General features: G+C 42.9%; 1 protein-coding gene across 1 annotated transcript in view; it reads right to left on the bottom strand.

Moving 5' to 3' along the window:
- LOC310879274 (2-oxoglutarate dehydrogenase complex component E1-like) overlaps positions 1-4,794 on the bottom strand; it is a 64,961-nt gene extending 60,167 nt beyond the window's left edge. The window contains 2 exon segments of the mRNA XM_083793823.1: positions 705-2,047; positions 4,652-4,794. Of these exon segments, the coding sequence (XP_083649949.1) occupies positions 705-986 (282 nt within the window). The 5' untranslated portion in view covers positions 987-2,047; positions 4,652-4,794.
- Positions 4,795-14,441: the final 9,647 nt, after the last annotated feature.

The following is a 14,441-nucleotide window of genomic DNA, read 5'->3' as shown; positions in this document are numbered from 1 at the left end:
ACACTGATATGAAAAGAAGCTGCTTTCATTTTCTCTCCTCGTGTACAGTATGTGTGCAACGGGTCATTCATTTCATAATATTATACATAAACATTTCCCATCAGCGCAAGTTTTGTTTTGAGACACTTTCTTTTCATTTTTTTTTCAAGAATTTGTTTTTGGTTTTTGTGCCTTTATCGATAGATAGTCACAGTGAAGACAGACAGGAGAGAGAGAGAGAGAGAGAGAGAGAGAGAGAGAGAGAGAGAGAGAGAGAGAGAGAGAGAGAGAGAGAAGGGGAGAGACACACAGCAAAGGTCGTCATGGACGGGACTCGAACGCGCGACACGGTGTCAGGCCAGAGCCGATAATAACTCTATGTGACCCCTTTTGGTGTTAGCATTATGTTATGCTTTAGCTATTGAAAAATAGCAGATCTACAAGCTCATAGCGCGGCACCGAGTGGCGCGCTACGAGCTTGTAGGTCTGCTATTTTTGAAAAATCGAAAAACCACTGACATAGAAACATAGCTTTTTCAGAAAACTGTCAGGATGTAGAAGACATTTTTTAGAATCTGATATCAGGTCAAAATGGGATAATATATATAGGCCCATGCCTGACAGCGCCTGCTGGCCGAGTAGTCCACACACACACACATACGACACACACTCGCGCACACACACACACACACACACACACACGCACACACACAAACACACCTAACCTTGTGCACATTCTTGGGGTTCTCCAGCCAGTCGTAGTACATCTCCTCCACGTAGTTGGAGCTGGTTCCGTTCAGGAAGGGCTCGGCGGCCACGGAGGAGGCGCTGAGGCTCCGCCGGGCCTGCACCGCCAAGGTCCTGGGGCTGGGAGGTCCTTCCGGCCTCGTCGTCCCGGGTCTGGGAGGAGGCTGGGAGGAGGAGGACGGTCTCGTATGGGTCTCTGTCCGATGAGCATGAGCTGTGATGGGCCGGAGCCTCACCACCGTAGTCCTTAGACGGTGCATCGTCTCCCCGAGTCCCCCTGGGAGTCCAGTAGTCCACAAACCACCTCCAGTTGTTCACACACCACCTCCAGTTGTCCACAGGAATAGCAGAGCGGCTCGCCTCAACACACAGTCGCGCCTCTGGCGTTAATCCGGTGGAAAGGTCTCTTCCTAAAAACTATTCCTAAAAACGTAAACCAACGTAAACTATGCCTAAACGGTTAAACCTAACCGTATAACCTAAACCTTAACCTCAGTAAAACGGTGCCGAAACCTAAGCGTATAGGCTATATTCCTAAACTTAACCTCAGTGAAACTATGCCTAATGAAACAAAGCGGAGATCCGGGCACACGTAATAGTTAAAAAGGAGGAAAGCTTTATTCAACCGACATGTTTCGACCGATACAGTCTTCTGAACTATGCCTAACCCTAAACTTATTTCTAACCCGATCCCAAGTAAATAATAATACTTTTAAAAAAAAACAATACACAGAATACAAGAACCGCCCCTACCTAGCGGTAGGTGTGCAGGCGGGCGCGAAAAAATAAAAACCGCGGGCGAGCGTATACGTGCTTTAACGAAGGCGAGCTATAGCCTTTCCGGTTATACCGTCCACGTTCACAACGCGCAGAGGAAAGCAACAATAAACCTCGTATAGGAGGTTATCTTTCTTCTTTCTCCTCGTTGAAGGCTATACTTCTACGTAAGTTATACGTAACGTGGTTGTAGCTCTGGGCGGGATACCGCGAGGACACACCGTTGTGTTGTTTACGTTCTGGTTGGCGTATAATAATACTATTGTGTGTCACAGTTCATTGTCCACGGTGCTTACGTTACGTGTGACTCTATTGTTCTCCCTCGTCCGCCCTGACGCCCTATAGGGTCCCTTTGTTTTGTTCTACCGTACCTTTACAGTATACTGTATAATATCTCCTTACTCTAGTAAACGGTAACTAAAGTGCCGTGCTGCCTCTGGCGACTGAATCCAATAAAAAAGGTGCGTGGCCGTGGCCAGCTCTCACAGCTGTTCCTCTGTCGTCCTCCAGGGGTCAGCCTTGCTCCTCATCATCATCAGGGGGTCTGTATAGAGTTATTAGAAAGTGATGTGTTATGATTAAAACTAGCAGTGTTTTTATTTATTTTAAAAAAAGGTAAAAGCTATAGTATATTCATAGTAACAGGGGTCAACCAGGGAGTACCCAGAGTTATACAAGATTGCTAAAATACATGTTTTATTGTGCCGTTTCTTAAGTTAAAGGACCACTTCACCACTTTTCAACCCATCTTCATATAATAGGTCCTCACTAATAATCATGATAAAATGGCACGAATTTTTTCTACTCAATCTGTGTCTCATATAGGAGGGCTGTGGGCAGTTTAGAAATAGTCTTCCAGTGACATCACGATTAGGCAGATTTATTTTTAAACAATATACTTTTTACAAAAATGTTTAGATTTTCATTATCGTGAGAACGATGGCTTCCATTTTCGCAACTTTTCAGGACTAGAAAGCCTGCAGTTTCTATTAGCTTGTATTCCCCATCGATGATGTCACTGGAAGACGGTTTATGGTCTATGAGACACAGACCGAGTAGAAAAGAATTGCGCCATTCTTTCATGATTATTGATTATTGAGGACCTAAGATAGGTTGAAAAGTGGTGAAGTGGTCCTTTAAGTACAATCGGGGTTTGGGCAATAACAGCTGCAACTAAGTGTGTACTGTGCAATAGCCTACTGTATATGTCATGTGCAATAACATGAAGTACGGTTATGTGTGTGTGTTCTTGGTGTATTTATTAGTTTTTATATTCTTAGTTTATGATGCACTGATCGGTTGGCACTTTTAACCCATTCTGAACGGGCACCCGTTTTGGTGTTAGCATCATGTTATGCTTTAGCTATTGAAAAATAGCAGATCTACAAGCTCGTAGCGCGCCACCGAGTGGCGCGCTACGAGCTTGTAGGTCTGCTATTTTTGAAAAATCGAAGAAGGACTGACATTTCTAGAATCTGATCTCAGGTTCAGAATGGGTTATAATCAGACCAGTGTGTGTCCATGTGGAAACCTCGTATGAATCTGATCTCAGGTTCAGAATGGGTTAATCAGACCAGTGTGTGTCCAGTGGAGAAACCTCGTATGAATCTGATCTCAGGTCAGAATGGGTTAATGTCGGTGTACTTGTTGCAATGACAACAAAGATCTATCGATCTAAGCTTCAAATGTATGGTTGGTGTTCCAATTCCAATGTTTCATTCATTCATTCATTCATTCATCCATCCATCCATTCATTCATCCATTCATCCATTCATTCATCCATTCATCCATCCATTCATCCATTCATCCATCCATTCATCCATTCATCCATCCATTCATTCATTCATCCATTCATCCATCCATCCATTCATTCATCCATTCATCCATTCATCCATTCATCCATCCATCCATTCATCCATCCATCCATCCATTCATTCATCCATCCATCCATCCATCCATTCATTCATCCATCCATCCATTCATTCATCCATTCATTCATCCATTCATCCATTCATTCATCCATCCATCCATTCATTCATTCATCCATTCATTCAAACGAGCTGGAAAGATGTGTTGACCTCTTAGAGCTATTTAACACTTTTAAAAACAGAAAGAAATAAACAATATATATCACCTACACTGTATACGTGTACAGTGTCTGATTGTTTAAAGGTAGGCTATACTGTACATCCTTTAAATGATACCTACCTATAAACAATAACTTTAGTTTAAAACAAACCACACCTACCTTTAAACAGTCATACACTATAGGCATCCAATGCTCATTATTTATGATTGATTGATATTTGTATCAATTGACAGTTTGTAGAATGGGTACAATATAATGGGTACAGCAACAGTTCAAACGATAGACAACAGTAGTACAGGTCAATACATAATTGTTACATAATCATTTCAGGCTGCAAAAGAACACCGTCCCAAAACAACCTAGAGAATAATAACTATTAGCGCCAGCTATAGTGGGGCTCTGCAGTGGTGCTGTGAAGGTTCTAGAGTTTGGAACAGTACTGTCTGGTCCACCTCTTAGCCCCATATGGTCCAGTCAGGGCTGGTCAACACTCCTGAATCCGGAAGGAAGGAGTCCCCTGAATTTCGACCCCATCTCCAGGAGATTAAGAAATTAAGGGGCAATGACAGGAGCACCACAGGAGAATTGTCATTTCCCCTTAATGTCTTAATTACCGTCCCCACGCACTGGACCATATGGGGCTAATGGTCTCTTAACAACAACCACATTACACTATACTCCACACGGCTACGGCCCGGGTATAATGTTGTACCATATTTAACTCTGATAAAAAGCTACAAGAGTGTCATTTATAAATGAACACTAGGGAACAAACTAATAATATGTAGCCTACACTAACTTGTACACTGTCACTGTGACTATAGCAGTCATGCGCTTGTCTGCTGTACAAGTTTCACACTGCGCATGGAATGCATGGAATGAATACGGATACAGGAAACTCCCGTTAAACTTTCCAAACAAACTCCGGTAAACTCCCGAAATGTAGCCTACCGTCACACCTGTGTATGACCGTATATTAACTGTAAATACAGTGCCCTTATAATTGCCCGTTATATAAACTCCTCTTTTCACGAAGCAGTGTGTAAATACTACACTTACCGTGCGTAAGTGTGGCGTTCGAAGCCAAGCCGTTGTTGAAGCAGCAGCAGGCTGTTTATATATTCCGTCTGGCTGTGAATGATAGTATTATTATGTACACACTGACTAGTTAGTTACTAGATGCAGTCACTGTGTCTCTCACACAGTGGTCAGTAGTACAGTGACAGACTGAGTCACAGACAGTGTGTATGACAGTCCGTCCGTCCAGTGAACTGAGTCACCGTTTGGTTTGATTTCATCACCACCACCTGCAGCATGATGGGACTGAATGATCCATGCGCGTCACGTGCTGGCCCCCTTACGTCAGTCACGCACACACACACACACACACACACACACACACACACACACACACACACACACACACACACACACACACACACACACACACACACACACACACACACACACACACACACACACACACACACACACACACACACACACACACACACACACACACACACACACACACACACACACACACACACACACTCTTTCAGTTTACATGAGTAGGCCTAGGCTATTTATTCAGTGGTTATCTCGAGCTTACGTTTTCATTTCCAGTTTCGTGTGCTTTAATTAATGCCAGCTGATCTAGACTATACAACGATTTCCAGACGATTTAAGACTCCTTAATTAGCTACTATATACGCCTATATATAAAATATATTAATAGTAACCTTTTTCCTCAAATATGTCATAGCTTCATCATAGACAGCATCATCATCATCATCAACTCTTCTTATTATTTAATGTGCATTTCTCAGAGATTTAACTGTCCTGTAAACTTGACCTTGAATTGGTTCTGTATAGTCTATATCAGGGGTTTTCAACTGATTGTGAACCAGCTGGACCACCACCTTGACTAAGAATCAACCTGGGGACCGCTGTTGTGTTGCAATGGGATATGGGCTAAGATTAGTGCTTTCGTAACACTTGCTATGGAATACTGTTTCTAAAACCATGGTCCACGGACTTAACTGATATACAGTACTGACACATGTGGCCCTATCTTTGGCCTGCCTTAACCTTTATCCCTAAACTTTTTTGCCACATTTTACTATAATAATGTGTGTGTGTGTGTGTGTGTGTGTGTGTGTGTGTGTGTGTGTGTGTGTGTGTGTGTGTGTGTGTGTGTGTGTGTGTGTGTGTGTGTGTATATTTTATAGTAAAAATGGCAAATACGTGCAAGATATTATAGCACATGACATGATTATATGGGCACATTTCCTAATAATGATGACTCAATCAGGCAAGCTTCAGCACGTCACCCTTCTTGAGATTCTATCTCCCTTTTCTGTGGAATTTCTTAACCTCAGACTTCCCAGTAATTCTGATAACATTGACGCACTTCCACGGAACAGTGCACAGACGTTTAGTGCACTGTTCCCTTAAGGGAACAGTGCACAGACGTTTAGTGCACTGTTCCCTTAAGGGAAGGGAACAGTGCACAGACGTTTAGTGCACTGTTCCCTTAAGGGAAGGGAACAGTGCACAGACGTTTAGTGCACTGTTCCCTTAAGGGAACAGTGCACAGACGTTTAGTGCACTGTTCCCTTAAGGGAAGGGAACAGTGCACAGACGTTTAGTGCACTGTTCCCTTAAGGGAACAGTGCACAGACGTTTAGTGCACTGTTCCCTTAAGGGAAGGGAACAGTGCACAGACGTTTAGTGCACTGTTCCCTTAAGGGAACAGTGCACAGATGTTTAGTGCACTGTTCCCTTAAGGGAAGGGAACAGTGCACAGACGTTTAGTGCACTGTTCCCTTAAGGGAACAGTGCACAGACGTTTAGTGCACTGTTCCCTTAAGGGAAGGGAACAGTGCACAGACGTTTAGTGCACTGTTCCCTTAAGGGAACAGTGCACAGACGTTTAGTGCACTGTTCCCTTAAGGGAACTGTTCCCTTAAGGGAACAGTGCACAGACGTTTAGTGCACTGTTCCCTTAAGGGAACAGTGCACAGACGTTTAGTGCACTGTTCCCTTAAGGGAAGGGAACAGTGCACAGACGTTTAGTGCACTGTTCCCTTAAGGGAACAGTGCACAGATGTTTAGTGCACTGTTCCCTTAAGGGAAGGGAACAGTGCACAGACGTTTAGTGCACTGTTCCCTTAAGGGAACAGTGCACAGACGTTTAGTGCACTGTTCCCTTAAGGGAACAGTGCACAGATGTTTAGTGCACTGTTCCCTTAAGGGAACAGTGCACAGATGTTTAGTGCACTGTTCCCTTAAGGGAAGGGAACAGTGCACAGACGTTTAGTGCACTGTTCCCTTAAGGGAACAGTGCACAGATGTTTAGTGCACTGTTCCCTTAAGGGAACAGTGCACAGATGTTTAGTGCACTGTTCCCTTAAGGGAACAGTGCACAGATGTTTAGTGCACTGTTCCCTTAAGGGAACAGTGCACAGATGTTTAGTGCACTGTTCCGTGGAAGAAAATACAAACTCTTCACTTTGCTACATTACTAAATGCATGGTCAGGGCCACATGCAATACCTCCACGGACCACCAGTGGTCCACGGACCACCTGTTGAAAACCCCTGGTCTATATCTATACTTGTTCTGCTCTGCCTACCTAATCTCTTCCCCTGAAAACAACAGGTCTACTCACAAAAATGTGGCGCAAATCTTTGAATATATGTTCTTTCAGAGCGAAGGTTTTTAACTCAAAGCTTTGCTTCTGGGGGGTCCCTGGCTGCGGAACTACATATTTTAAGATGTGGGTCGGTGGCCAATTACATTATATTTTTGGGGGTCCTTGACATGAAAATGTTTGAGGCTTTTCAGAAAAGTGTCATGATTTTAGAAGACATTTTTAGAATGGTTTACAGGTCTAAATGGGTTAAAAAACAAGGTCCACCATTTTCAATTTATCATAAATGAGGACACTCTCACGAGTTACAGACAGCAATAATAAAGGGTCCATTTGGTTCCTGTCAATCATTGAACTGGGAAACCCCCTTTGTGTGTTGTGTGCTCGAGGACCCCATCGAAAACGAGATGATGTGAAACAGAAATTATTGAATTAAAAAACCTCGAGGCCGCACTGCCCTGGGGGTCCACACAGACCCCTCGAGGCCACTGCCCTGGGGGTCCACAGACCCCTCGAGGCCGCACTGCCCTGGGGGTCCACAGACCCCTCGAGGCCACTGCCCTGGGGGTCCACACAGACCCCTCGAGGCCACTGCCCTGGGGGTCCACACAGACCCCTCGAGGCCACTGCCCTGGGGGTCCACACAGACCCCTCGAGGCCACTGCCCTGGGGGTCCACACAGACCCCTCGAGGCCACTGCCCTGGGGGTCCACACAGACCCCTCGAGGCCACTGCCCTGGGGGTCCACACAGACCCCTCGAGGCCACTGCCCTGGGGGTCCACAGACGCCTCGAGGCCACTGCCCTGGGGGTCCACACAGACCCCTCGAGGCCACTGCCCTGGGGGTCCACACAGACCCCTCGAGGCCACTGCCCTGGGGGTCCACAGACGCCTCGAGGCCACTGCCCTGGGGGTGTACAGACCCCACTTTTAGAACCACATGGGCTCATATCATGTCAAGGACCCCCAAATTGACACAAATTAGCCCACGGACCCCCATTTGAAGAGATAATGCCATGCAGGGACCCCCATAAGAGAAGATTTTTACAGCTCTAGCATGCGTGATTCTCAACCCGTTTATTTTCAAGGACCTGCACAGTTTAACATGATTAGGCTACAGACCAGGGGGGCAGTCAGACAGATATTTTGTGAAGCCTATAAGGAAATCGCGATTCATATAATGGCCTAGAAGTCCATGTATTTGGGCCCAACTTCACCTAGACTGTATTACCTTAATAAACATGGTCATGAATACTTTCTGCTTCCAGTCACTAGTTTAAAGTCTCATTTCTAATGTCATAATATTCTTTTTGGAAAATTATGGTCCCATTAATTAAAAAAATGACCATAAAGTCGCGTATGTTCTGAGGGGCGTGGCTACCGTTACAGTCTATGATCGGGATTCCCCTCCCACTCAAGAGTCAAAATAAAAACCAACGGAGAAGAAGGGGGGAAGTCCCGCCTCGTGTCTGGGCCAGCCAATGGCCAGCTGGGCCAAAACGGAGCCAGCCAATGGCCAGCTGGGCCAAAACGGATCTAGAAATATGGCGATTTACATCAGGAATTACCATAGAATTACAGGCTTCATTTTACGTCCATGTTAGACCCGGGGAACACTTTGTCCATATTTTTTACAGTCTATGCTACAGACGGACCCCCATTTAATGACATTTATATCTCTGGGACCCTCAGTTTATTGTACAATCAATGTTAATTTAACTCTCGAGTTTACTAACTTGGTCCACTTGGTTCCAAACTATCATTTAGCTGCAGTATAGGGGACCCCCTGGAACTCCCTCAAGGACCCCTAAAGGGGGTCCCCGGACCCCACTCTGGGAACCACTGCGGTGTAGAATAGATAGAACATGTGCTTACTTTGCAGTTTCCGTGCCTTACATGACTCGGTCTGACCTGACTTTATTGATTAAAGAGTGACTACAGTTCAACTTTGCCCCCGAGTGCAAAGGTTGACCTTTCTGCCTAATCCATGTGTCATCACCTTCACTTCAAATGATAAGCACACACGCACGCACGAGCACCCAAACACACACACACACACACACACACACACACACACACACACACACACACACACACACACACACACAAACACGAGCACACAAACACACGCACACACACACACACACACACGCACACGTGTGTCTGTGTGTTTCTACGTGCAGGGCGTTGCTGAAAATGAGCACTTGTGCTCAGCTACTACCCTGGGTAAATAAAGGATATTTTTTTTTTTTTTTAAACAGATGCTGATGTACTTTTTGTACCTCGCTCAAGTACATTTTTGAATACTTATACCGTAGTATTTCTACATTGCAGTATAGTGATACTCGAGTAAAACATATTTCTTCCACCACTGCAGAGCAGACAAAGCAGACACACTCACACACACACACAATTATACCGTATATTAGACCAAAAAGAATGAGTGATATGATTTCAATTTTATTCGTTTTCACACATTGATAAACATTTTTCACTTTTGCTTTAAACTGACAGCACTGAGAATATAATAAATATAAATAACACGTCGGAAGAATCATTGTCATAAAAAAATCCAACCAAATACACTTTGTTGTTTTTCCCATTAAGAGCATTATGTTACAGAGATTGAGCTATATATCAATCACTTCCTTTTCATTCAACCGAGAGGGGAAAAAATGCAAACAAAAAAATGCTATATATATATATATATATATATATATATATATATATATATTTGCATACAAACAGCTCCAAAAGACAGATCTTCATTCTTAACTTCAAAAAGCCATAACACAGTATAGGAGCAACAAAGTTCATGGTAATATCAGTATCGTATATTACACGTCATGCAACTGCGAAAACACACTCACTCATAAGTACTGTATATACTCAATCACATATTATTATTTTACAGCCTTTGCAGTCCAACTGTTGTCTGCTTACCAGTCCTAGCACCATGTACAGTATATATATGGATGTTAATGTTTACCGTTTACTGTTTCTGCCAGTCTCACAAAGTACACAACGAACCCCCCTGGACTGCTTGTTGTTTGTGACAATTACACTTGTACAGTTACCACTCAAAATGTAAGCAACAGAATATCAACAGGTGTATTATTATAGTAAGGAATGTTACACACACACCATTAAATGCAAGGCCTGCTTACAGCGTGAATGTTTAAGTGTATGTTGTTGGCGCCCTCCTGTGGATAGTAAGAGTATTGCAACGGGGGCCCAACTAAAATTATATATATATATATATATATATATATATTTAAAAAAAAACTCTGCATATAATTATGTGTTGCGAGGGGGGGGGGCTGACCTGACATGGCCCGCATTTCACTCGCCGATAATGGTGTTTCCCGGTCCTTTCAATAACTTAAGGACCTTCAAAATGAGCCGTTGTCTAAATGTGAAATGATTTTAAAGATAAAAGAAAACAGCCGATCAGCAAGCTTGTGATGAGCATTGTGAGCTTGTTAGATCTGCCATGTTTTGCTAGTTTCCAAAAAAATGGCATGTCCAAAATTGCCATGTTTTGCTATTTTCCCAAAAAAATGGCATGTCCATCTTATGGATTTTATTTCTTTTTTTTTGTGCAAAGGTTAAACCTTCATATTCTGTCAGTAAACGTTGCTATGCACATCATTAATACATGGAAAATACCAGGTGGTTTGGACAGATCCAATTTGGTTCTGCTCATTTCTTGGTGTCATCACTTCTCAACTATCCCCAGGTTCTCTCTCCTGATTGGATGAAATTGTTATCCCGACCTGAACATGTATTTTCTGTTTACTAAAGCGCTGGAGATGCGCCCGTTACTGAACGCACACACACACACCAGTGAAAACCAGTGTGCCAATTATACACATTGCAGGTTTGGCCCAATCCTGGATAGGGATGCACCGATCCGATACTCGTATCGGAGATCGGCGCCGATCCAGGCTAAAATTCTAGATCGGGTATCGGATCGGTGGCCGATCCATTATCCGATCCGATCCGATCCGATAATTATGTGTAATTACAGTATGAAAACAACTATACCTCCTCTGTGACACAGCAGTGTAGTATTGACAGTATAACATGTGGAATGCAGCCAGGCTAGCCTGCGCACACATTAACCTGGTCTAATTGTTGCACAGTTATTTAATAAATAATTCAGTGTATATCTGTGTTTGTTACATTTTGTTTTACAAAGTTGGGAAAGTAATGTTTAAGTCAAGCCTTGATGCTGCCTTACACAAAATAATGATTCCAGACTCCACACAGTGAGGCATACAGCTTAATAGGTTATTACGTTTATTTGTGGGGGGTATCGGATCGGTACTCTGTATCGGCAGATACTGGACCCCTATGTATCGAAATCGGTATCGAATGCCAAAAAGCCGGATCGGTGCATCCCTAATCCTGGACCATGGGGCCATTATTCATCGGCACAAATTACATTTCTCTAATAAATCATTTGAGCTTGAACTGTGTACTTTTCCATTCGCCTTTTCCAGAACCACTTTCCAAAATCAGCGGTTCTTTAAAAGTAATGAAAAAGAAAAAAAAAAGAAAAAAAAAGACATGCTATAATCACCAAAACATACCGAAATATCAATTTAAAAAAAAGTCTTTATGCTGTTATAGAGGTCGGAAAATAGTAGTTAATAATACTAGCAGTTTGCCTGCTGTCAATAAAAAAAGAAGTTAACTCTGTAACTTTAGCACAGTTAGCAACATGTCGATTATCATGCAACAGAATACCACCCACGATACTTTTGTAGTTTAAGTCAACCTCAATGCAGCTGTAGTTTATATTTTCTTCTTCTTTTTTTTTTTTTAAATGTAACGAACGATGCATTACTATTAGTTTCAAACATATTCATAATTCCTCATTTCAAGTGTTTATACACGGAGAGAGTCAAGTAAGAACAACAGTATACATTAACATGTTTGGCATGCTGCGTGATGTCCATTGCAATTGGCTCTACACAGTTAAATTAATTAATTGAAAATCCTAAAATGAATTATTTTTTAATTCATTGAATTAATTAATTTACCTCTAAAAAAAAAGGGTGAAAACAAATGGGTCCATTTGTTGCACCCTTCAGAGTTTATCAGGAACCAAATACACTCGTCAGAGTGATTTGGAAATGTTCCCGAACATCCGACATTATTTCTCTCCCGATAACCAATATATCCGCAATTTGTGTATACCGGGTCGATATACCGAGTTATACCGATCCGATAACCAATGCGCAATTTAAAAACAAATCTAGGAAGGAACACATAACAATTCCATTAATAATTGTTAAAGTGCAGGACACAAGTTAGTAAAATAATCATTGTAAATAGTACAGTTAAGAGTATAAAACAGTAGTGCAACATCAAAGCATTCAATTCAAAAATCTAAAATAAGTGTTTATGATAAATTAAACACCATCGTGTGATAAATTGCGTGGCATATCGGACCGGCATATTACGTACGGTAGAGACTCGCCGATAACAACACTTTTTTTCCCCGATATTAACCCATTCTGAACGGGGAACCCATTTTGGTGTTAGCGTCATGTTATGCTTTAGCTATTGAAAAATAGCAGATCTACAAGCTCGTAGCGCGCCACTCGGTGGCGCGCTATGAGCTTGTAGATCTGCTATTTTTTTTAAATCGAAGACCGACTGACATTTTTTGAGAATCTGATCTCAGGTCAGAATGGGTTAATCAGACCAGTGTGTGTCCAGTGGAAACCTCATATGAATCTGATCTCAGGTCAGAATGGGTTAATTATCGTATCAGAACGACTGATATCAACATTGAGGTTTTTGGCTGTGTAGGGTTCTGGTTCTGGTTCTGGTACACCAATTCAATAGGTTTTTATGCAGCTATTAGGTACGGCGGTCGGGCCTGAAACCTCCACGAAAACCCCAAAAACATTACGTATCAAAAAACAAACAAACAAACAAGGTCCAGTCACTGTGATATTATATGGTACTGTAGAATCCATTTTAAACGCAGGCAGACTTATTCATGCAGAAAAACAGTCCTTGGTGTAACACGTAGAAGTCATGCTCAACTTGTAGACGGGGAAAGACGTACGTGTGTGTTGTGTGTGTGTTGTGTGTGTGTGTGTGTGTGTGTGTGTGTGTGTGTGTGTGTGTGTGTGTGTGAGCGTGTGTGTGTTTGTGTCAGAGAAAGAGTCAACCATTAGAGATACTCTACAATTTAAATAGACAGCAGTCGTCGTCAAAATACTATATACTAGTAAGAAACAGAAGTACATTTTCATGGACTTAGAAACGATGAATCTCCGATGAGAGTTTTCATTAATATGATTCATACGGTGTTTATATGCAGCCCATCTACGAGTTCAGCTATACGGCGTGAGCTTGTAGATCGACTGCTACGTGTCCCGCGGTCACGGTAATGCCATGACTCATCGTCGTAATGCTATACGAAGTTGAGAAACAGAAGTGCATTTTTCATAAAAATCAGTCTTCTTTGAATGAGAGGGAGATTTGTCAATTAAGCGATATTACACGAGAGGGTGTTAATTAACGCGCGCCTGCGGTGCCGTAGGAAATCGCCGGAAAATTATCTATTTTTAATGACAGATGTAGTCACTATACGACCACAAATGTCCCAAGAAACTAGCTATAGCCTATAGCCACATAGCGTCTGCTGCGCTCTGGGAGAAAAAAACACAGCTGAAATCGATGTTCGAGGTGTTCCTTTGCGCTGGTTTAAGGAACGGCTAGAAGCTGATAATTCAACCAATCGGATTGCTTCCTCGAAACGACCCGTTGTATAATGTCGCTTAATGCTCGCCGGGAATAAGACTAGATCTACAAGCTGACGGCTGTGTGAGCTTGTAGATCTGGTCTAAAAGGAGATACTGTGAGTGAGTCAGTGATGGCGTGTGGGTTTGGAACACTGTGCAGCAGAGGAACTAACTAAGAACATTTAATCAAGGTCTGTACTTTACTACTTTACACACCGGGGTCCCACAGGGCTCTATGCTCGTGTATTTTCCATGTTCTGTAATTTGTGGGGGAGAAAGCTCTCGCAGGAAAGCAGCCAATCGGCAAGCTCACATTGTGACGCGACGCGACGCACTGTGAGCATGTTGATCTGCTATCGTCTGCTTTATACTTCTACTCGACTACGTCTCAGAGGCAAATATTGTTTTGTTGTTGTTGTTGGGTGTTG

The sequence above is a fragment of the Protomyctophum parallelum genome, assembly GCF_964188405.1.
Source record: "Protomyctophum parallelum genome assembly, chromosome: 21".
In the NCBI taxonomy this organism is placed as follows: Eukaryota; Metazoa; Chordata; class Actinopteri; order Myctophiformes; family Myctophidae; genus Protomyctophum; species Protomyctophum parallelum.
The sequence above is the reverse complement of the archived record's forward strand: the minus strand, read 5'-3'. Positions and strand labels throughout refer to the sequence as shown.